Here is a 23,126-nt window from a genome sequence, read left to right as displayed (position 1 = left end):
ACAAATACCTTTAAACAAAAACTTAGTTCTGCACAAGTGGAGATTTCTCATGACTCTTTGAGATTTAATTCATTTTAAATTTCTATTTTGTAATCATAAAAGCTACTAAATTACAGATTTTGAACCAAACTGAAATCAAACTCATTAATATAATGAGTTTCAATGTAGCCTTATATAACTGATAAAACTTTCAATGACTGACCCTTGATTACCATCCAACAATGGCAGTTTCTATCCCTTAATTTTTTTCCTTTATTCTTGTAGCATGGGATCCAACTGCATCTCTCGCCAAAGAAAGACAGTGTTAAGAATGAGTGAAAAATAACCTCATTTGTACACATCCACTCTTAGCTGTCATGTTTAATGACATACCACCTACTATACATCTCACCTATAGTAACTATGCAACAATGCAAGAAAAAGTCACCTTCAACAAGGCTGTGACACTGTCAGCAAAGGATCTTCTCGCCTCAAAGGAGACAACCGTACTCTGCTCCCACACAGATATCAGCTTGAAAGGTGCAGGAGACCCATAAAGGGAGTCCAGGGGTTACATAACTATCTCATTCGTAGGGAATCAATGCTTTCCATAATCCACGATCAACTCACTAACAAGAGCACCAATGTTCAATGTCTACTTTCTAATAGCTATGCAAAGTTTATTGTATGATACTGAATTACTGGGAGATGAAATTCATATATGAATTTTTGCAGATTTCTGGAGCAACAGCTGATGCTCATGTAGAACATGGTGATATAATAGCTTTTGGTAATCACCAATTAGAAGTTCGCAGTACACCTGGTCACACAAATGGTAAGTAAATTCTTTGCTGAAAAATGAACAGCTTTTATCTGTTCCTGTTCATTACAGATCATAAAAAATGAATATGAACATTTCTCAAAGAAAAAACTTTCTATAACAGGTTGCGTTACATATGTAAGCCACACTCAGAAATTTGCCTTCACTGGCGATGCTTTGCTGATACGTGGCTGTGGAAGGACGGACTTCCAGGAGGGTTCTCCACACACCCTATATGAATCAGTACACTCCCAGATCTTAAGTCTTCCTGACGACTTCTTGCTCTATCCAGCCCATGACTATAAAGGTACACTTAATTAATAAGTCAACATTCTTGAGATTATCATTTTCATTTGTACTTTAATTTCACAATGATATTTCATTGTTTTATATTCCACTGTTTCTAATATGAGGTGCAAAAGTTCCAATTACTCTTCACTCGATATTTTGAATCTTTTTACCTCATGGCTGCTTATGAGACTCATAATTCACATGCATTAAAAAGTTCATGCATCTTTTAGACAAGCTTGAAAATACATTTTACTGGTCTGAGCAAAAAGGAATGAATTTGATGGTGTTACAGTCTTTCATATATAATCTAGATCAGATTATGTTAAAACTTGCTCCTGGTTTTTCACCAGTTACCATGCAGCTACTGAACCATCCTTTTCATTTCTTCCCACTATCATGGTGTGTTACAGGTATCGTTTAACAAGCAGTGGGATGTCTCATTTTCATAGTTATGGTTCTGCTTCCTCCTGACTCTGAATTATCTCACCATAGCAAATTAGGCATGAGCACATGAAAATGGTGAATGACCTCACTCTTAGGAAGATAAACCCAACATGATTGTTTCTTTATACTACACTATTTTGTAAGTAAATGAACATTATATCCAACCATTTCTTCTTTATCCTAATCACCAATATCAGCTCTCATGCCTTTCTCCACATGAAAAACAACACCATGTATGGTAGTAGATATTCCAGTATGCAGGTTCAACAAATTTGTGATACCAGTGGTCCACAGTGATCTTAGATTCTAGGATACTGTAAAGCTTATTACATAAACATTTAAGAGCTTATCTTCTATCAAAACTAATGTCTCAAACAGTGTTCATTAATTTCACCTTTGACAGGTATTAAGTATTCAGATTCTTAAATCCTTAATCTTAATTCAGGTCAAACAGTAACAACTGTAGCAGAGGAGAAGCAGTACAACACAAGGCTTACCAAGCCCAAAGAAACATTTGTGGACATCATGAACAACCTTGGTCTGGATTTCCCAAGAAAAATTGGTAAGAGCTCAAGAGTGGTAAATTTTTGTATGGCTAATAATGTTGCTTTGGGCATTCAGTGCTATGCCCAAGCTAAGCTTACTAAAGCTTTATCCATAATTCATCTTAATTAAAGCAAAACACAACTGTTTAAATCTTCAGGCATTCAAGTTGCACACAATATCTATAGTGTGTACAGATTTAGGATAATCAGTATCCTGCTGACATTATTTACAATGACAGACTGCAGTCAGACATGGGTCTGACCTACGTCAACTCCTTAATCTTGGTGATCTTGATCTTTAATTTGCTTCAGTTCTGTCTTCTCCAAACCACAGTACCTATGATGGGAATACAAGAACCCCATAAAGGGATCTTTTCTTTACTCTGAAGGTTACAACCAACCATGACCCCACTGAATGCCCCTGCTTAAATCGAGACTACACAGATCTGGCCCTCCCTACCCTACTCTTCTTGCTCCTGCAAAGTGTTTCCACATCCTCCCACCCTGGCCATCAAATTCCCTCAACATTAAGACCCTGGCTATCACACCATCCCTCACCACAACCGTCTCCCTTCCTGGCTGTTACACCCTCCCTCACCACACCACTATTTACCTTTCTAGCTACCTCACACTGTCCCATACTTCATCACCATCATCACTTCCTCCCTGGCCATCAAACCATGAATGGCAAAATGAAATTTTTCTGTGGTTTAACCATCATCTCTCCTGTTTTCCTCACTGTACCTCCCATACTGCTGGCTCAACCTTGCATTTCAACTATCTAATAATAGTATAATATATTCCCAAAAATATATCACCCCCAGTAATTTCTATTCTGACAAAGAAATGATTGAATTATTAGCAACCCTGAATGGGTGATAGTCATCATGCATCAGGCAACTTTCTCACTATGTCTTCAGACTGGAGATGGATGGAGGGACAGACAGGAGCACCTTTTCAGAGTATAGATTAATATCTAATGACCTCTACCTTCATCTAATATTCTCTGACTAGAGTCGGTGTTACGGAATTGTGCCAAATTTATCATGCCATCTTGTTTTTGTGATAGTGTACTGTGGGGACATGAAGAAACATGCAATATACATTATCCACTGTAACCATGTGTTGATGGGGAAGTCATAAATGAATTTTGGAACTACTCTTGTTTAAGGAATTTTTCTAACATTCCTCCCCCAGATAAGTTTGAATACTTAGCTTCTTAGAATCAGATTAAAAGAAAATCCAAAGTTTCATACCTGGACATGTTTTAATAAGGATTTTTCAGAGATGAAATATTTAATGCACTTTGTTCATACCTTTCAGATGTGTCCCTGCCAGCCAATAAGGTGTGTGGACTGCATAATCTGCCTGAAGACTTGGCAGCAAAGTTTGATGATAAATAGCTTTATTTGCATCAAGGATACTGTGATGCTTTATTAACTTCCATGACCACCTAACACCCAAGCTGAAATCAATCAATTAGCAACATGACAAAAAAAATCTGAATAAATCTTTCTTTTCTATATCATATATGGAAAAACAAAGCACTAAGTTATTGTCTATCACAATTGTAAAATACTTCACTCCATTTATACTTATTAACAGGGTAATACAATACAGTTTTCTGTTATAAAGTAAATAGAGGATGTGGAACTGAATACTGAAAATAATGTCCTCTGTTATCATCTTTACTTCTTAACAAAAGTTCTTTCCCCAGATGCTTCACATGCCCTGGTTTAATCCACAGACAGCACATCCACCCATGTACCACAGTGTTTCAATTCACTTTCTCCCATGCATGCCTTTCTCCCTCCTGCATATCTAGACCCTGATCACTCAAAATCTTTTTCGCTGCATTCTTCCATCTCCCCATTCTCCTTGTCCCTTCCACACCTCTGAATACCAAAATGTATCAGACAGCATTTGGATCCATCACCTAATAAGCTTTCCATAAACCATTCCTTTTCCAGATGGTCAATGGTGTTACACCCTTAAGAAATGAAAAAGGTCAATCAAGTTCAAATGGCATTAATTCTACAAATGCTGCAAAAGGTACCATTTCTCATCATCTGAATCTGGATATTCTACTGTGTGATACATTCTTAATATTGAAAAATTATATGGTTTCAAAGAACCTACACATAATTCATAGTTTTTATTCTAAGAAGAAGAAAATACAAGCAATATCAATTTCTACTATTACTTTACTATAACTACAGGATTCTTCACAAACGTGTTAAATATCAGTTAACATACACCATGTCCCTGAAAAATGTACTCACTTTTTGACACCCTATAACTCACTGAATTTGTTTCTTTTTTCAGATCCAATTGACCCTGAAAAAAAAATCAGTTGAGTTATAGGATGTCAAAAAAAGAGTAACTTTTTTGGGCCACCCTGTATTTAGGTATAACTAAAAATTCTTCAAAAAGATGTTAAATATCAACTAACATATTTACATTTAATTTTTAGCAAGGTCATGCTATGAAACTTCATCAAAACCAAGGCTGGGGTTCTCATCAACATCACTTTCTTCTGAATCACTGTATCCTGATTCCTCTTCCTCCATTATAGAAGAAAATACCTTGTATTCATGGTCTGTTAGCCTTGCAACTCTGAAATGCAATAATACATCAAATAATTTTGGTCACTTATTTGTCCTTATACAAGAAATAATGAACTTATGGATATTATATGAGCAAGGTAGAGAAGAAAGTGTGAATTTGTTAACCTACAAAGACACATAGATTGAAAATCTATCATATTCTCCTTCATTATAATTCTTTTCATAAGAACTATGTCACTTGCCCTTTCATAAGAACTGTCACTTGCCCTTTGACTGATGGCAGCACTAATTCTGATGGCTGTCTTGCTGTGACCCTTGATTTCACCTACCCTTAGGGAAGGAAATAATGAGGGAGTTGATACTGTCTTTTTCTTTTACAGCATTTGACTGAGTGTCAAATGTGTGATCAGTTCAGAAACTACTTCCTAGGTAGGCCAGTGGTCAAAGAAGGTAAATCATGACACTTTCTGAACCAATGCCATGTGTGCATGTACTCTGTAAGAAAAGTGTAAAGAAGGAAACTACTGGCCCCTCCCACAATTTTTCTCTGATAGATCTGCCTCTTTTTCTATTCACTATACCAACACTCAAAATCTCTAGTAACCTCTCTTCAGTTAAACACTATCTGTCTAGTACAGGTATCTTTCTCAATATCTTACTTCTCTCTAAGACCCAATTGTCTAATGATGTTCTCACCAGCCCCTTTTTCATATCATTTTATAATTTCCACTCATACTTCTGTGCTTATTCCATCAACACATCTGTTACATCCCTTAAGGACCTTAAATCCCCAAACTTTGATGTTATCTGGCTCAAGGTCTGTTCTTCAACTACCACAATTTTCCTTTGTTTCGCCAACTGCTTTCCTAATTCTATGGGATTTCAATATCCACCGCTGGGAATGGTTGAATTCTTTCCATATGGTTAACTTCAAAACTTGACTTGCTTTCCAAATAATTAAGACCTGGTACATTTTAAAAGAAATGTTTTTCACTTGAAAACTCATGAAAAATACTGTGTATAAAACTTTTAGTTTACAGTGTATATATAAGAAGGTGTGAAAAATACAGAAAATTGTAGATAAGTAAGAATGTTATTCATCTTATTCACCATCAACGCTCTGCCTGTATGAAAAATCAAAATGAAAAGTGTGGCAAAAAGTGATACAAACACAAACCAGACCACCATGTCCACCCCTCTTATAGCTAGGAGAGCAAAACTCACATCAGGCATCCCAGCTCTAGGCTCTACAGTTTTACTCCCTCTTGTATGTGTCAAAACAAAAGTATGTTTCTTATACTTTTGCGAGGAAATCTATCTGTTCCGTAAAAAAAGTTAATTTTTTCTGTTTCCGGGGAGATAGGTAATGGCACTGTATGGGAAAGCAATGTGAATGAAGCAAAACTGGGATAGGTAATGGCACTGTATGAGACAACAATGTGAATGCAGCAAAAACAAGTCATAACAAAATAACAAGAAAAAGGAAACCTTATTCATATAAATCCCCTTCACACAACCATATATTTGCACTATGACTATGCTTCTTTGAGGGAAGCCAGTAGATCTACCCTTTCTCAGTACCTTAATGTATTCGTACAAATGAAAACTAATGACCAATATTATAACCTACCTGTTAGCAAAATATGTATCTGAAGTATCCATTATATCTGACAAGGAAGCATTCCTTAAGTGGCTCCGTCTATCTTTTTCCAAATTTGGAGTTATATAAAGTCCTGCACGGAAGAGAAATTGGTGCCGTATCTTTATGTGTAGGAGGGATCTCCTTAAGGTCTTACTGAAAGCCAACTGTGGCTGTTCCAGTCCCATTACCTGGTAGTTCAGTGAAAGGAAGGATACATAAACATGGTGCAGTATGAAAGCCAACAGATACAACTGAAATAATTTCACAAAATCTCCTTGTTGGGCAAGTTTATACTGTTACAAAATAACAAAGCATTCTAATGATAGTAATGAAAAAATTAATCTCACAATGACAGTGAAGATTAACATGAAGATAATAGTATGGTAAGTTCAGAGACAAAGTTTTGTACAAAAAAATTGTTAAATAGTATTCCTCAAAGAATTGCAATTCCTGTTGCAATCATTAATAATGTCAAGAGGTATTGTGAGGATTAAGAATCATTACTGAGCAACTTACTTTGTGAATGTACATAATCTTTTCCATAACATCCTCCCAATTCTCAACAAGGATGTTTGGATTATTCACAATCAAAGGCTTGAATATTGGAGGTGGAAAAATAGATCTTAACAACATAACCCTTTTCTTGATTTGGTGAGGCTGACAAAGAAACAGCACTGGGTATCTGAAGATTTGAATTCACATAATAAAATTAAGGCATAAGCTGACAATGAAACAGCACTTTGTATCTTAAAATTCATAAAAATAAAATGAAATTATGCATAAACCACAATATTCCAAATACAGATATTCCACAATATATGCTAAATGAAGTGTATAATACAATGTCTAGAACATGAAAACCAGCAAATCACAGCAATTACTACAAATGTTTTTAAAAAGTTGAACCATAATAACCAAGGGGAAAATCATAATGATCAAAGTCATTACCTGTTTAGAAGTGATAGAAAACTATCCTTTCCAAGAGCAATTTGTCTATACTGTACAAGTTTATCTGACAGAGAGGAGGATTTGATTTTCAAAATTTCTGGACACAATGCAACATTTTGGAGGATTCTGCTACTGGACAGTCCATTCTCTTCCATAACTTCACAGGCTTCATTCCATTTGTATAATGGGTACTTTAAAATATCTGGAGTTTCTAAAAATTGTGCCTCTATGGTTTCTGATTTAATCCCAAGGTTCATCAAGAACTCATAAAGAGAGGCTACTTCTTTTTCAGAGTATCCAGATCCAGAGATCTCTTTGGAATGCACAGCCTGGAGAATGTTTCTCGTTCTTGCTACAAAATCCACTTCATTATTACTCCCAACTTGGCCTTCAGAGTAGGAACAATACAACAACACTCTTTGATGTGAAAGCTTCAAGTAATAGGAATTACTGGAGGGAAAATTAATGCCAAGATGAGAACTCGAAGCAGTAACCTTTATCCACAGTGACAGTGCATTCATAAGTTTTAGAGCCATAACCTGAAATGAAAAAAAACAAATTAATACTCACCCTACAATATACAGTTCATACTCTTCTCAGTTTAGCTAACTGATTGATTTTGTGGAATCTGTAAAGTGCCCAAACCTAATGATCATTTAGCACTATTTAGAATCAAAAAGATATTTAAAAGATATTAAAAAATTTGTGTATATGAGTGGATGGGCCATTCTTCATCTGTTTCCTGGCGCTACCTCTGACGCAAAAAAAAAGCAATTAAGTATAATAATAATAATAATAATAATAATAATAACAATATTTTATCTTATATTTATTTATTTTGCTTTGTCGCTGTCTCCCGCGTTTGCGAGGTAGCGCAAGGAAACAGACGAAAGAAATGGCCCAACCCACCCCCATACACAATGTACACACACACACACCCACACAAGCAAATATACATACCCATACATCTCAATGTACACATATATATACACACAAAGACACATACATATATACCCATGCACACAATTCACACTGTCTGCCCCTATTCATTCCCATCGCCACCTCGCCACACATGGAATACCATCCCCCTCCCCCCTCATGTGTGCGAGGTATCACTAGGAAAAGACAACAAAGGCCCCATTCGTTCACACTCAGTCTCCAGCTGTCACGCAATAATGCCCGAAACCACAGCTCCCTTTCCACATCCAGGCCCCACATAACTTTCCATGGTTTACCCCAGACGCTTCACATGCCCTGATTCAATCCACTGACAGCACGTCAACCCCGGTATACCACATCGATCCAATTCACTCTATTCCTTGCCCGCCTTTCACCCTCCTGCATGTTCAGGCCCCGATCACACAAAATCTTTTTCACTCCATCTTTCCACCTCCAATTTGGTCTCCCACTTCTCGTTCCCTCCACCTCCGACACATATATCCTCTTGGTCAATCTTTCCTCACTCATTCTCTCCATGTGCCCAAACCATTTCAAAACACCCTCTTCTGCTCTCTCAACCACGCTCTTTTTATTTCCACACATCTCTCTTACCCTTACATTACTTACTCGATCAAACCACCTCACACCACACATTGTCCTCAAACATCTCATTTCCAGCACATCCACCCTCCTGCGCACAACTCTATCCATAGCCCACGCCTCGCAACCATACAACATTGTTGGAACCACTATTCCTTCAAACATACCCATTTTTGCTTTCCGAGATAATGTTCTCGACTTCCACACATTCTTCAAGGCTCCCAGGATTTTCGCCCCCTCCCCCACCCTATGATTCACTTCTGCTTCCATGGTTCCATCCGCTGTCAGATCCACTCCCAGATATCTAAGACACTTTACTTCCTCCAGTTTTTCTCCATTCAAACTTACCTCCCAACTGACTTGACCCTCAACCCTACTGTACCTAATAACCTTGCTCTTATTCACATTTACTCTTAACTTTCTTCTTTCACACACTTTACCAAACTCAGTCACCAGCTTCTGCAGTTTCTCACATGAATCAGCCACCAGCGATGTATCATCAGCGAACAACAACTGACTCACTTCCCAAGCTCTCTCATCCACAACAGACTTCATTTTTGCCCCTCTTTCCAAAACTCTTGCATTCACCTCCCTAACAACCCCAATCCATAAACAAATTAAACAACCATGGAGACATCACACACCCCTGCCGCAAACCTACATTCACTGAGAACCAATCATATATATATATATATATATATATATATATATATATATATATATATATATATATATATATTTCTTTTTTCTTTTAAACTATTTGCCATTTCCCGCGTTAGTGAGGTAGCGTTAAGAACAGAGGACTGGGCCTTTTTTGGAATATCCTCACCTGGCCCCCTCTGTTCCTTCTTTTGGAAAAAAAAAAAAAAAAAAACGAGAGGGGAGGATTTCCAGCCCCCCGCTCCCTCCCCTTTTAGTCGCCTTCTACGACACGCAGGGAATACGTGGGACGTATTCTTAATCCCCTATCCCCAGGGATAATATATATATATATATATATATACATATAGTGAAAAACTTTTTATCGAGGATGTAAGGCATGTGTACGTGTAGGAAGAGAGGAAAGTGATTGGTTCTCAGTGGATGTAGGTTTGTGGCAGGGGTGTGTGATGTCTCCATGGTTGTTTAATTTGTTTATGGATGGGGTTGTTAGGGAGGTGAATGCAAGAGTTTTGGAAAGAGGGGCAAGTATGAAGTCTGTTGGGGATGAGAGAGCTTGGGAAGTGAGTCAGTTGTTGTTTGCTGATGATACAGTGCTCGTGGCTGATTCATGTGAGAAACTGCAGAAGCTGGTGACTGAGTTTGGTAAAGTGTGTGAAAGAAGAAAGTTAAGAGTAAATGTGAATAAGAGCAAGGTTATTAGGTACAGTAGGGTTGAGGGTCAAGTCAATTGGGAGGTAAGTTTGAATGGAGAAAAACTGGAGGAAGTAAAGTGTTTTTGATATCTGGGAGTGGATCTGGCAGCAGATGGAACCATGGAAGCGGAAGTGGATCATAGGGTGGGGGAGGGGGCGAAAATTCTGGGAGCCTTGAAGAATGTGTGGAAGTCGAGAGCATTATCTCGGAAAGCAAAAATGGGTATGTTTGAAGGAATAGTGGTTCCAACAATGTTGTATGGTTGCGAGGCGTGGGCTATGGATAGAGTTGTGCGCAGGAGGATGGATGTGTTGGAAATGAGATGTTTGAGGACAATGTGTGGTGTGAGGTGGTTTGATCGAGTAAGTAACGTAAGGGTAAGAGAGATGTGTGGAAATAAAAAGAGCGTGGTTGAGAGAGCAGAAGAGGGTGTTTTGAAATGGTTTGGGCACATGGAGAGAACGAGTGAGGAAAGATTGACCAAGAGGATATATGTGTCGGAGGTGGAGGGAACGAAGAGAAGTGGGAGACCAAATTGGAGGTGGAAAGATGGAGTGAAAAAGATTTTGTGTGATCGGGGCCTGAACATGCAGGAGGGTGAAAGGAGGGCAAGGAATAGAGTGAATTGGATTGATGTGGTATACCGGGGTTAACGGGCTGTCAGTGGATTGAATCATGGCATGTGAAGCGTCTGGGGTAAACCATGGAAAGCTGTGTAGGTATGTATATTTGCGTGTGTGGACGTATGTATATACATGTGTATGGGGGTGGGTTGGGCCATTTCTTTCGTCTGTTTCCTTGCGCTACCTCGCAAACGCGGGAGACAGCGACAAAGCAAAAAAAATAAATAAATATATATATATATATATATATATATATATATATATATATATATATATATAGTATATATATATATATATATATATATATATATATATATATATATATATATATATATATATAATATATATATATATATATATATATATATATATATATATATATATATATATATAAAAACGCCCATTTTTTTTTTTTTATACTTTGTCGCTGTCTCCCGCGTTTGCGAGGTAGCGCAAGGAAACAGACGAAAGAAATGGCCCAACCCACCCCCATACACATGTATATACACACGTCCACACACGCAAATATACATACCTACACAGCTTTCCATGGTTTACCCCGGACGCTTCACATGCCTTGATTCAATCCACTGACAGCACGTCAACCCCTGTATACCACATCGCTCCAATTCACTCTATTCCTTGCCCTCCTTTCACCCTCCTGCATGTTCAGGCCCCGATCACACAAAATCCTTTTCACTCCATCTTTCCACCTCCAATTTGGTCTCCCTCTTCTCCTCGTTCCCTCCACCTCCGACACATATATCCTCTTGGTCAATCTTTCCTCACTCATTCTCTCCATGTGCCCAAACCATTTCAAAACACCCTCTTCTGCTCTCTCAACCACGCTCTTTTTATTTCCACACATCTCTCTTACCCTTACGTTACTTACTCGATCAAACCACCTCACACCACACATTGTCCTCAAACATCTCATTTCCAGCACATCCATCCTCCTGCGCACAACTCTATCCATAGCCCACGCCTCGCAACCATACAACATTGTTGGAACTACTATTCCTTCAAACATAACCATTTTTGCTTTCCGGGATAATGTTCTCGACTTCCACACATTTTTCAAGGCTCCCAAAATTTTCGCCCCCTCCCCCACCCTATGATCCACTTCCGCTTCCATGGTTCCATCCGCTGACAGATCCACTCCCAGATATCTAAAACACTTCACTTCCTCCAGTTTTTCTCCATTCAAACTCACCTCCCAATTGACTTGACCCTCAACCCTACTGTACCTAATAACCTTGCTCTTATTCACATTTACTCTTAACTTTCTTCTTCCACACACTTTACCAAACTCCGTCACCAGCTTCTGCAGTTTCTCACATGAATCCGCCACCAGCGCTGTATCATCAGCGAACAACATACATGCACATATACATATCAATATGTACACATATACACAGACATATACATATATACTCATGTATATTATTCATACTTGCTTGCCTTCATCCATTCCTAGCGCTATCCTGCCCCACAAGAAAACAGCATCGCTACCCCACCCTGAAGGAAAACAGCATTGCTAACCCCTGCTTTAACAAGGTAGCACCAGGAAAACAGACAAAAAAGGCCACATTTGCTCACACTCAGTCTCTAAAGATACTTAATAAGACAAAATATTTTGGCTTCCTGGAATAACTTCATATCTTCAAGTTTCTCCAATACTTTTATTTCTTCCATTACCATATAATATTGCAGCTGTTGTGTTACATGCTACACCAAGTCTACTTTCCATTAAATGACCATGATCTACATATACAGTATGACTAATTTTTTGTCAACAAATAAATGTCTCAAAATGGTTACTCATGTCAAATATGAATGCTATACTTAAACACCTTTCCCTATACTCTGTAGTTTGTTATACTTCTTTTGAGCTTCACCATCCCAGCTATCTTGCCATTTTCATCTATCATAATCTCCTACATTGTTCATAAAATAATTGTGACGTGTAACTCATATAGATACAGTCAGTAGCCTCAGAAGAAGCCGAGGCTACCACAAAACCTCCACACTCTTACATTCTAAATGAAGTCTTACAATCATTTCTTGGACTTTTAAACTATGGGATGCATTGAGAATTTTTTTTTTTATATTGACTGACATGAAATTGCCTTTCTTATTTCTCTGGTTTACCAGAAATGCCAACATAAGTCTAGTTTTTTTGCATCCAAGGTTTTACTATGCTGTCATCACTATGCAGGTACAATCAGTACAATCAGGGTTTTCTCTCGTTAACATTAAATTTGGCTTTGCTGATGCAGAAGAATATCGCAATCACAGGTATGAGTAATTCTGACCCTCCTATTCTTCTTTATCAACAGGTGTCATGTAAGATGCAGAAGTGTCCACTGCCAATTATTCTTTAAGGGTTGAGATTTCCAACAGCATGGCATTAGTTTCATGCTAATTTTCCAGCTCTAACGTAGGAAAATAATTAAATATCAGTAAGAAAATGAAAATCAAATGAAGCCAAAAAAGCATGTACCCCTTAAACCTTATGATATGCTCCTTACTGGTTAGGTGAAAATCCAGGCCATTCATAACATTCAACATTGATAACAGAGGAGATAATATACAAATTAAAGCCCACTCCAAATGTATGGAAATTTTCTTCAGAAGTTCAGTAAGGGTGAAACTGGCCTGGAATGATGTTTTCAAACACGGTCCAGTGGAGCAACAAGAGTACGTTTACGTTAGTGCCCTTTGGATCAGCGTGCCGGTTTGGCCCCTTAAGAGTTGTTTAGTAACAATATCAATAAGTCAACAGATAACAGTACCTTTGCCCGTTGGAATGTTCTGCACTTTGCCAGCCTACCGTCCTGCCTTGCCACACCATTGCCTACAGATCATAAACAACACTCGTGCTATAACCGATCAGAACATTTACAAAAACTTACCCTTTCTTTCCGAATTGATTTGAAATGTATTCAAGACCTTACCGTATTGAAATAAATGATGATTTCGGGATTTACAGTTTTATGAAAGACTGGATGACTGTAAATGGAAGTCAATATCCTATATTTGTTTTTCGAGTTAAAATGTACACTTGTCTTGAGTACGACAGCGGATTGCTAGATTTATATTTTCGTTTACTTTATGGCGAAAGTGTAATATTGCATATGTTAGCTTCATACCGTATGTGTAAGTGAGCACACGTTAATTTCATGTTATAGATGTGAAACAAGAGTTCGGTAGCTTGACATGATAAGCGTTTGATAGTGTACGGTAGCATGGTATCCTAAGTATAAAATATAATACACCGCGATTGAAAAGTCAGTGGACGAAAGCAGTATAAGGTGTCCTTCTTTGGCTTCTGTCTTGATCTGCTTGTTGAAAAAAATGCCCTTTAAACGACTTCTACACCCCTGCTGATTCTAGAAAAAAAATTCCCGGTCCATAAGCTACTAAGATTTTTGCGTTCCATATGTATGTGGTGACGATTCTTGAAAATTTGCCATGTCTCCTGGATTTTCAAGTACCTAGAATTTAAGGAGCTTTTCATGTTTGTAAGGTTCCCGGAATTACGAAAATATTTTCTCAATTTTATATAATCCGAGGTTTTACCTCCATATAACACAAGCAACATGCTGTGAACCTGCAGTAATACCCGAGAGGTGGGGACTCCTACTTGCTTATGCCTTAAAATTACTATCGTTACAACGGTCAAAGGCATAGAAATTCATCTTCAATTAAAGGACCCAAAAAGTGTCCAATTATGAAAGCTGTACAAGGCCCTGATGAAATGATGCACAATCTTGATGTTATCACTACAAGGCCCTGATGAAATGATGCACAATCTTGATGTTATCACTACAAGGCCCTGATGAAATGATGCACAATCTTGATGTTATCACTTAACAATGTAAAAGACTGCTTTATTACAAATTAATGCGTGAGAATTTACATTCCTAACACTTTATGAAATTCATAACAACACACTGAGAAATCTAATCCCTGAATATGTCGTACGTAATCACAATGAAACTGTATCACATCGGTGTTCATGAACCATTGACACCAACTCTTACTCCACGTGGATAGGAAAGGGTGAATGTCCACTCAGTTGCCTTCTGGTGAAAAGTGCCACGTGAAATACTCCGTCTAGGTTTCCGAAGTATAGGACATGCCAACTCTGGCACATATATAGATTTCCGACAGTCGGTTGAAGTTTTAGGAAGTGGCTGGACTGATTTGTGTCGATGTTTCCGGCAAATTGGTAAAAATCCCAGCCCCGTTTTTCGTACTCTTATTGTAAAACCCTTTATATATATATATATATATATATATATATATATATATATATATATATATATATATATATATATATATATATATATATACAAAGCTCCATCGGCGTAAAGTGTATATTCCAATGATTACGATCTGAGGATAATTTTTTACACCGGCCCTCAACAGCTCACGTGCAAACAGGACTCCAGGCGTTACTATTTGGAATAAACGCTATTGGGTAAACATATCAATGCCACAGTAGAACAGCGGAAGTAAGTTGGCGGGCAATAAAACTGGTACAGCTTGGTATTGAGCTTTAGTTGCGGCTTAGTCAGCAGCGAAGCAACACCACTGTTCTGACAGTAAGTGTGGCCAGTGTATTTCTTTGTGTAGTTTAACCCTTATCACGTTCGTTAACCTTCCACTCAAACCGATGGGAAGTTGTGGTTAACGTGAACCGCTTTCACTGAGTCGTACGGTGGGTTCAAAACACTATTCATGTCTTATGTGACATATTGGAACCTCTCACTAACTCATACATGTACGAAATGTATGCACACACCACATACATTTATCTTGTAAAAGACCTAGATTACTGTGGATGAAATGCAATTTACGTTGCCAGTAAATATGTATGTTTAAACTCTAAATGGGGGAATGTTACATGTGTGATCATATGCTATCTAAACTTAATACTTATCTTTATTCGCGTAAACGCAAAAACTTATTTACAAGTACGTATCTACGATGTCAGGTATCCAATAACGTAGTCTCGATCCTAAAATCGTAACCAGGCCTTTGCTGCAGCCGGGGATTCGGAAGGTTGGGCCACCAAACAACGTCTCATCACACCTCCCACGATAAATGTATTGGTAGTTCAGTGAGCCGCCATGGGATGAAAGATCAGTGATGGGTATTTGTCAAGTATATGAATTTCAAGAAAAAAAAGATATCAAAGGACACTTCCGTGTTAATATGATTACTTTGTTTTGGTTCTTAGTACAAGGTGGACATGTTTCTGAGTTAGATCTTACCAAAGTTATCAATCATTAATGATATGATGGAAATATAATGATAAAAACTCCGGAATGGGAGAGGAACGAAGTCAGTCCATGTGTCCGATGTGGTGTGTCAGGATTTTCTATGTTTATGGTTGCATTACTTTTTGATCTATTGCACTGAGGCTGGTGAAACAACTGTAACCCATTTCTGTTCATTGCATACTAGGTATTTTCTATGAGTAGTGGTATTAGTATTGGCGAAATCATTCACGATGTTATTATCTAAGTGGTATATCTCGCCTGTGTGCCAGCTTACAGGCAACATAGCAATTCAACGTTTGCTTGTGGGTGAATTAGACACTGTTGATGAGAGCAATGGGAAGGGATAGACGAGTCGGTCAGTTCCCAAAAACCCGAGCCATGAGACCGGTGGTAACTGGGAGGGCGACGACAGCTGCACACTTCGAGTCGGGGCAGAGCATCAGTGCAGTAAGCCACCTTATGGATATAACAAGACAGACGTGATGTTCCGCTTACAAGGAATGAAGAGGAGGGTCAAGCCGTGACCAGGCCCAGACCAGGGCGACCACATGTTACCTTCCCTGATTATTCCTCCAAGTGCTGGAGGCTGTAACACAAAACCCGACAACGGCGACCGTCTTTTTGACTAGGCGGCCCGAATAACTTATCATGAGGTCACTACACGGCTGGAAGAGGCAAATTCAAATTGTGCGACAGCTGTGTAAGAAACACTGACACAAAACAAAAGTAAAAGGCACGTTATCTGTCTGCGCACCGCTGTGTTGACGCAGATGTGGATCACGTCCCTCTACCATAACACCATTAACCCTGTGGAACATCCGCCAGCTGCAACACCCAGGACAGTCTAATATTGGCCAGTGTTTTCCAGACCTTCCTTGACACAATCTGCCTCACAGCCCCAGCATCGTTTGAGTACGTGGGGTCGCCAAATGACTACACAGCCTCGAGGAACAGCGTTGCACTACACCCGCTGACTTACCGATGTAATTCTACAAGGAGTTCTCCCCCTGAGCAAGTCAAAAACCCCTCTGCTCCTTCAGTCAGTTCTGTCCATTTGTACAAATAAGCCAAATGACGGGAAGACTTCATGTCTTACCCACAATCTCGCATATGTATAATACAATTCTGTCATCCGGCCCCCAGGCTTACTCTCTGAAAGCTTCGAGTTTACTTTGGCTTCTACGGATATTACGAGTCCCACGGAACCTCAGTACTCCGAACACCTCTGCATTCCACTGCTTTGTCGGATTCCTGGACTATATCCGTCGCAGGCGAGAGAGAGAGAGAGAGAGAGAGAGAGAGAGAGAGAGAGAGAGAGAGAGAGAGAGAGAGAGAGAGAGAGAGAGATGCACTACCTCTGGGGGTCTCATCACCTTCGTTCCTTTTTCTGACATTGTCAAAACCATAACATAAACGTCAATAACCTCGGACTATAGAGGGAAGTCTCTTTCCGCGGCTCACAAACTTTTTTGGGGGGCATTATCATGCCATCTCCCCACCCTCCCTCACACCTGCTCGACAAAATAGGTCGACTCTACCGATAGTGTTGGCGTTAAAACCGGCTCTCCTGACTACAACGCTCTCCAGAACATTTTTTTTTTCTTTTTTTCAAAATACACTAGAACTTGACCACCGCCTACTCTTTAAAAACTGACAGTACTGGAGGGGAGGATTTCCAGTACCCCCCCCCCCCACCAACTCCCCTTTAGTCTACGACTTACTAGTTATTTCTTCTTTTCTTATCCCAATGTATGCTGTTGGCTTATAATTATTATTACATTATCATCATTATTATCATTATTATTATTACTGTTATCACTAGCAGTTGTAGTAGTGACTATTTTAAGTAAGACTGAGACAGGAAGTATAAGTTATACGATGTAAACTTTCTTTCCTGCAAATAAATAACGATAAAACAAAACTGGCACATGAAACATGTACCATAAAGCCACGAACACCTGTTAGCGGATAAAAATAACAAAATGTGTCGACGCAGATGATGTGGCGTTGGCAACACTGGATGGTTGTGCTACTGGTAACGGTCGCAGCTGTCAGCGGTAATAACTATGAGGGACTAGCCGGTCATCAGGTCAGTATACAGTCCAGGTGAGTTGTATACATAATGGGCAGTACGACCTTGCTGGTTCTACACGTAGGTGTAAACCTCCTGAGTCCTACACTTAGGTAAGTACCATTTTGGTGGTTCTACATTAGGAGCAGTTAAACCTTAGTAAGTCCGACGCTCAGTGGAGCACCACATTGATAGTCCTACACCCGGAGAAGGGGTGGGGGAGGGATCACCTTGATGGTTCATAACCCAGGTCTGCTACAGAGACATAGATGATGACAGTAGAATCTGACGTGTAACAAAGTCGAGCCAGTTGAGACCAATGTCATTGAATATAGCAGATGTCTGACTGGATAATTCACGTACAGCCTGTTTACCTTTCTCTCCTTCACTTTCCGCTCCATCAGATATGGTCTTTGGAAAGTGAGCTTGCGGTGGAGCTCGTGGATCAGCTGCAGGCGCAAGGACTGCTGGATGTTGTGGCACACACGGAACGAACGCGGACGGTAAGAGTAACCCCAGAGTTCGCCAGCCTGGTACAGAAGGAGCTTCATGGGGCGGGCCATAACTACAGCGTCAAAGTGGAGGACTTGGCAAAACATTTGCAGGTGAGTTTGATACTGCGCCGAGCTTACAATGGATGACGTAAATTCACCCATCCGGCACTATGGTACGACCCTTGAGTAGGATGGTGTCAGGTCGGGCAGCAGCAACCAATGGTCATAACAGTTGTGATCGAGAAATAAACCAAAATCCACCTTCGTCAAAGGTAAAACTTTCAAGCGAATGATGAAATTTCACTTTTGTCAATGAAAAATATTTTGCTTTGTGCTCTACTGCATTTAGGTATACATGTAAGCAATCAAGTTTTTTCCCTAACAATCTCGTTTGCATTCCTCAGTTCCCATCATCGCTGTTCGTAGATTTTTGCCGTTTCCTTCCATTACAGCATCATCTGCAAACATCACACTTCATTTCCAATTTCTTTCACACTAATCCTTCGCCAACATTGCAAACGCCTCCCACAATGCTTAAATGTATGATACCTCATATTGAGCAACTACTTGATTTTGGTTTTGTGTTCCCTTCCACTCCACGCCACCCCTCTTCACGACTGGCATATCAATGGCTGAGTGTTTGTGTACCTGATGACTCATTCAGGGCAGGAGTGGGGCTGATATTGTTGCCCGCTGTCACAACCTGCTGGTTGTTACTGTAGTCTTATCATGCCATTAGAACTTGTTGGGTGTAACAAGGGCTTGCTATCGGTGACAGCGACCTGTTGTCTTACTGTCATGATCCGCTAGGTAACAGTCACGTACATGGCATGACTTGTAATCTCTTGATCTGGTGGTGTGGAGCCCCCCTCGCATCTGACGCTACCTTCTAACGCAGGAGAAGGAGAAGGACGAGAAGACCAGACAGATTCACAGAGCTGAGAGCTGCACTGCCACCAGCTGCCCTTTCCCGCTCACCTACTCCTACATGACCTTCCAGCAGGTGGGTTTTGATCCTCGCCGACGCCGAGATGATCCTACAGCAGGGTAGTCTTGAACCTAACAGGCAGCTCCATTCACCTTCCGGCTCACGAAACAGACGAAACATATTCATATGTGTAAACGTGGTTCTTCCCTCAAGTATTCTAACAGAGCTTCCTCAAATATTACATTTAGCAAAAGTAACAGTTTATGAGCTTTAAGAAAAAGTCTAGAGCATTCTCTGCACATGGTGCCATATGGCTCGGTATACATACATAATGTGCTGTGGATGGTTCAGCATATGTACCACCTGCTGAAGATAGCTATGTATACACAACATGCTACGACTTTATATACCCCAGTTGACTAAACCAGCTGACTATATCTCATCGCCTGCCGTAGATGGAATGGTACCTGAAGGAGCTGGCCAAGAACCCGTGGGTCGAAGTGAGGTCCATCGGGAGGTCAATACTGGACCGCGACATATGGATGGTCCACATCAAGTCCGGGGAATGTAAAGGTAAGGCGTCCTAAACGCTTGGTGGGTAGGAAAAAAACAGCTCATAGGGAAGATCCTAGGTGATGCGGACACCCTCGAAGCTTGAGACAGTTACAGGCCGTACTTTGTTGATATGGCATGTAGCTCCTAGTTTCTGTATCATGTCAAACAGCTCCTCAGCCTGATGGGTATGAGAACTGTAACGCCACAGTCTAGTCTAGATATTGGGTAGCCTCAGTATCTGGGACTCATTAACTCAGGCCGCAGCCATCGTAACTGGAGAACTTAAGCTAGTAATGTCTCCCCGTAACATGTTTTGAGCCCTTGTTCCATATACAGTCCAAGGCTTGATGACTACATGCCCTACGCTGTCATTGCCTCATGAGCAGCAACGAAGTCTGTGCACTTATATGCTACTAAATGGCTCCAAAGCCTAGTCAACACACCTTGTTATAACCTCCTCTCCTGGGTAGAAAATCCGCACAATTTGTAGTTAGGTACACAGCCTGGCGGTTAATCGTAGTGTAGCCACAGCCTCTAACTCCACGTTTGGTGTGCAAACCCCATCCACTGTTATTTAGCCTCGCTCTAAAACATGGCTCACAGGACGACTTGTCATGTGTCATGTGTTCAAAATTCAGTTAATTTTTCTCTCCATGGAGAAAGTAATATCGTTAACTAGGCAAATAGTGAATTTGAAGGGGAAAAAATCCCGCGCAACTACTTAGCCTTGGTAGCGGGATGGAAGATAGCGGAAGTTATCTATGGTTTCTTTAAAACACAGACATATACCAAAGTGGCCATTGACACAGCATAGCACCGTGGTACATAGCGTTTGTTATAGCCCATGTGTCGTGCATGGCTGTGTATATTTCGTGTACAGTGGCGTACCGAAAGGTACATGACAAGAAGCTGTAGTGTAACTTTCTTACCGGCAGGACGTAAGGAGTTATACCCGAATCGATGTCGGAGAAGAGCCTCGTCGAAACCCATGGCGGTCTGGCTGGAGGGAGGTACGTATTCTTATCATCATGTATAAATCTTCAAACTAAAATCTAGGTTTCTAGAAAAAAAAAAATCTACTGTATTTGGAAATTCATCGAGAAAGTGGCATATTTTGCAAGTGTCATAAATCGATATAGTAAAAGTCCCAATTGAGACCTGAACGTACACCAAGGTTTAATATTGTTTCCCATAAATCATATTGTTACAAGCCCATATTCAAAATACTGCAGTAGAAAAAAAAAAACTTTAAGACTGATCACATAACATTTATAATAAAACGCTGAGCCTCAGTCCGAGATATTAATAAAAATGTCACTTTCCCATAAGGATGGAATTTTCTAATACACCATCATAGTAGTGATCACAGTAGTGACGCTACGGCTAGAGATCATTTTCACTTCAAAATCTGTATTTTTTTCCACTATTTGGTAAAAAGTGTCGAGTAAATTTCCAGACGTACATCACTTTTACGGCAAATGTACTTTTTTATGTGTTCTCACCTCTTAAAGGACGGCGGTATGACCCTTGAGATATGATGGAGTAAACCCGTGACCTTAGCCTTATGGGTTAGGTTAAAGGTCAAGAAATTAACGGGTTGTACCTTAGCGGGTGAATGTTTCAGCTTTTTATAGTATGTCAAACATAACCAGACACTTTAACTTTATGAGGATACAGTATATGCCATTTTATGTATCCAAGTTTAACCCACTAACAAGCATTTATGTTTGTATCAGGCATCCATGCGCGTGAGTGGATCTCGCCAGCTGTTACTCTACAACTTATTCATCAAATCACAAAGGACTGTTGTGTGACCCAAGACCTGGATGTGTACGTAGTGCCCATGGCCAACCCTGACGGTTACGTATACTCCTGGACCACCGACCGCTTCTGGCGCAAGAACAGGCGCAGCAACAGCGGCAGCACCTGTGACGGAGTAGATCTCAACCGTAACTGGGATTACCACTTCGGCGTGGGCGCCTCCGATGAACCCTGCAGTCAGGTGTACAAGGGAACAAAAGCCTTCTCCGAACCGGAGACCCAGGCACTGAGAGACGCCATGTTACAAGTGGCAAGTAAAGGAAACCTGAAGCTGATGATAGCTTTCCATAGCTACGGCCAAGTTCTGATGTACCCATGGGGCTGGACTGCAGACAAAGCGCCAGACCAACAGGACATGGTGAGACTGGGAAAATCGTTCGTTATGAAGGCCAAGAGTAATTACGGTACACACTACAGGGTTATTAATGCCGCTAATGATTTCTACTTCGCCTCGGGGTCCACTGATGACTGGTCTAAGGGCGTGCTTAAGACTAAGTATGTGTACACGCTTGAGCTTCGCGATGAAGGAGGACATGGATTCGACCTCCCAGCCACCAAGATCTTGCCCAACAGCATGGAGGTCTTGGCAGGACTCAAGGCGGTCTTCCGAAAAATTATCTCGAAAAAAAGAACTACTAATACTGTGGTACTATAGGCCTCTTCCTGGGTGTGTTTCTCATAGTCAACGCTCAGCCATGGGTATAAGCGGAGAAGCACAAAGTCTAACATCAGCTGCAGTAAATAATCCACTTGAGCATGACATCATAATGCTTCAGGACTTGGACTCTGAATTGACCCTTAAGGGTCAGGTCATCACTTAAGTCGTTCCGTCGTACTCACATGGATTACCAAGTTTCAGGGAGAAATCTGAACATGCAGGCAACGAATGAGGAAGTCAATTTACCAAATCAAAAATCCTACTTACTGTCTGAATTTTCAGTTACTTTAGTAACGCTGGTTTAAATCCGGATCTTTGCATCTAACCTTAGGGGTAGAAAAAACCCAACTTACTGTTGTTATATCATACCACAAATCGGGAAGTGTACCTAGACAATAAGAGGGCCTCTCACTAAACAAAAAAAAAATTATAGCAGGTTCAGGAACTTCTTTTCTTTCGTCTCTTTATCATGTCCGCCATCTTGATACCTCAATTTTCTCTTCCCCCCCTCTCTCTCTACCCAGACCCCTTCAAGAATAAAATTAATGAAATTT

The 23,126-nt window shown here is 40.1% G+C and overlaps 3 protein-coding genes across 5 annotated transcripts in view; 2 read left to right on the top strand and 1 right to left on the bottom strand.

Annotated features, from left to right (window-relative positions):
• Positions 1-4,722, top strand: part of LOC139753196 (uncharacterized) — a 10,416-nt gene extending 5,694 nt beyond the window's left edge. For both annotated transcript variants that reach the window (XM_071669404.1, XM_071669403.1), the window contains 4 exons: positions 715-814; positions 924-1,106; positions 1,980-2,096; positions 3,403-4,722. In XM_071669404.1, coding sequence (XP_071525505.1) covers positions 715-814; positions 924-1,106; positions 1,980-2,096; positions 3,403-3,482 — 480 coding nt within the window. In that variant the 3' untranslated portion in view covers positions 3,483-4,722. The remainder of the gene's footprint in view (positions 1-714; positions 815-923; positions 1,107-1,979; positions 2,097-3,402) is intronic.
• LOC139753195 (transcription termination factor 4, mitochondrial) lies at positions 4,563-21,101 on the bottom strand. Its single transcript, XM_071669402.1, has 5 exons — positions 21,023-21,101; positions 7,237-7,775; positions 6,805-6,970; positions 6,277-6,476; positions 4,563-4,695 (listed from the first exon to the last, which is right to left on the bottom strand). The coding sequence occupies exons 2-5, from the start codon at positions 7,770-7,772 to the stop codon at positions 4,563-4,565; spliced, it is 1,035 nt and encodes a 344-aa protein (XP_071525503.1). The 5' UTR covers positions 7,773-7,775; positions 21,023-21,101.
• Positions 15,274-23,126, top strand: LOC139753194 (carboxypeptidase B-like). 2 transcript variants are annotated; one of them, XM_071669399.1, is made up of 7 exons: positions 15,274-15,364; positions 18,042-18,134; positions 18,521-18,721; positions 19,509-19,613; positions 19,994-20,111; positions 21,029-21,103; positions 21,830-23,126. In XM_071669399.1, exons 2-7 carry the CDS (start codon positions 18,042-18,044, stop codon positions 22,567-22,569), a joined length of 1,332 nt encoding a protein of 443 aa, XP_071525500.1. In that variant the 5' UTR covers positions 15,274-15,364; the 3' UTR covers positions 22,570-23,126. The 2 variants fall into 2 exon arrangements, with proteins under 2 accessions (XP_071525500.1, XP_071525502.1); XM_071669401.1 differs by having other exon boundaries at positions 15,278-15,364; positions 19,512-19,613.

This window comes from Panulirus ornatus, chromosome 14 (genome assembly GCF_036320965.1).
Source record: "Panulirus ornatus isolate Po-2019 chromosome 14, ASM3632096v1, whole genome shotgun sequence".
NCBI lineage: Eukaryota > Metazoa > Arthropoda > Malacostraca > Decapoda > Palinuridae > Panulirus > Panulirus ornatus.
Note: the sequence above shows the minus strand (reverse complement) of the source record. Positions and strands in the feature narration are given on the sequence as shown.

Coding starts and splice junctions, on each gene's coding strand:
- LOC139753195 (XM_071669402.1), bottom strand. CDS start 7,772: ATGGCTCTAAAACTTATGAATGCACTGTCACTGTGGATAAAGGTTACT. Junction 6,971..7,236: donor TTTCTATCACTTCTAAACAG/GTAATGACTTTG, acceptor TCAAATCTTCAG/ATACCCAGTGCTGTTTCTTT. Junction 6,477..6,804: donor AGATTATGTACATTCACAAA/GTAAGTTGCTCA, acceptor CTGAACTACCAG/GTAATGGGACTGGAACAGCC.
- LOC139753194 (XM_071669399.1), top strand. CDS start 18,042: ATGATGTGGCGTTGGCAACACTGGATGGTTGTGCTACTGGTAACGGTC. Junction 20,112..21,028: donor CAAGTCCGGGGAATGTAAAG/GTAAGGCGTCCT, acceptor TCTTACCGGCAG/GACGTAAGGAGTTATACCCG. Junction 21,104..21,829: donor GGCGGTCTGGCTGGAGGGAG/GTACGTATTCTT, acceptor TGTTTGTATCAG/GCATCCATGCGCGTGAGTGG.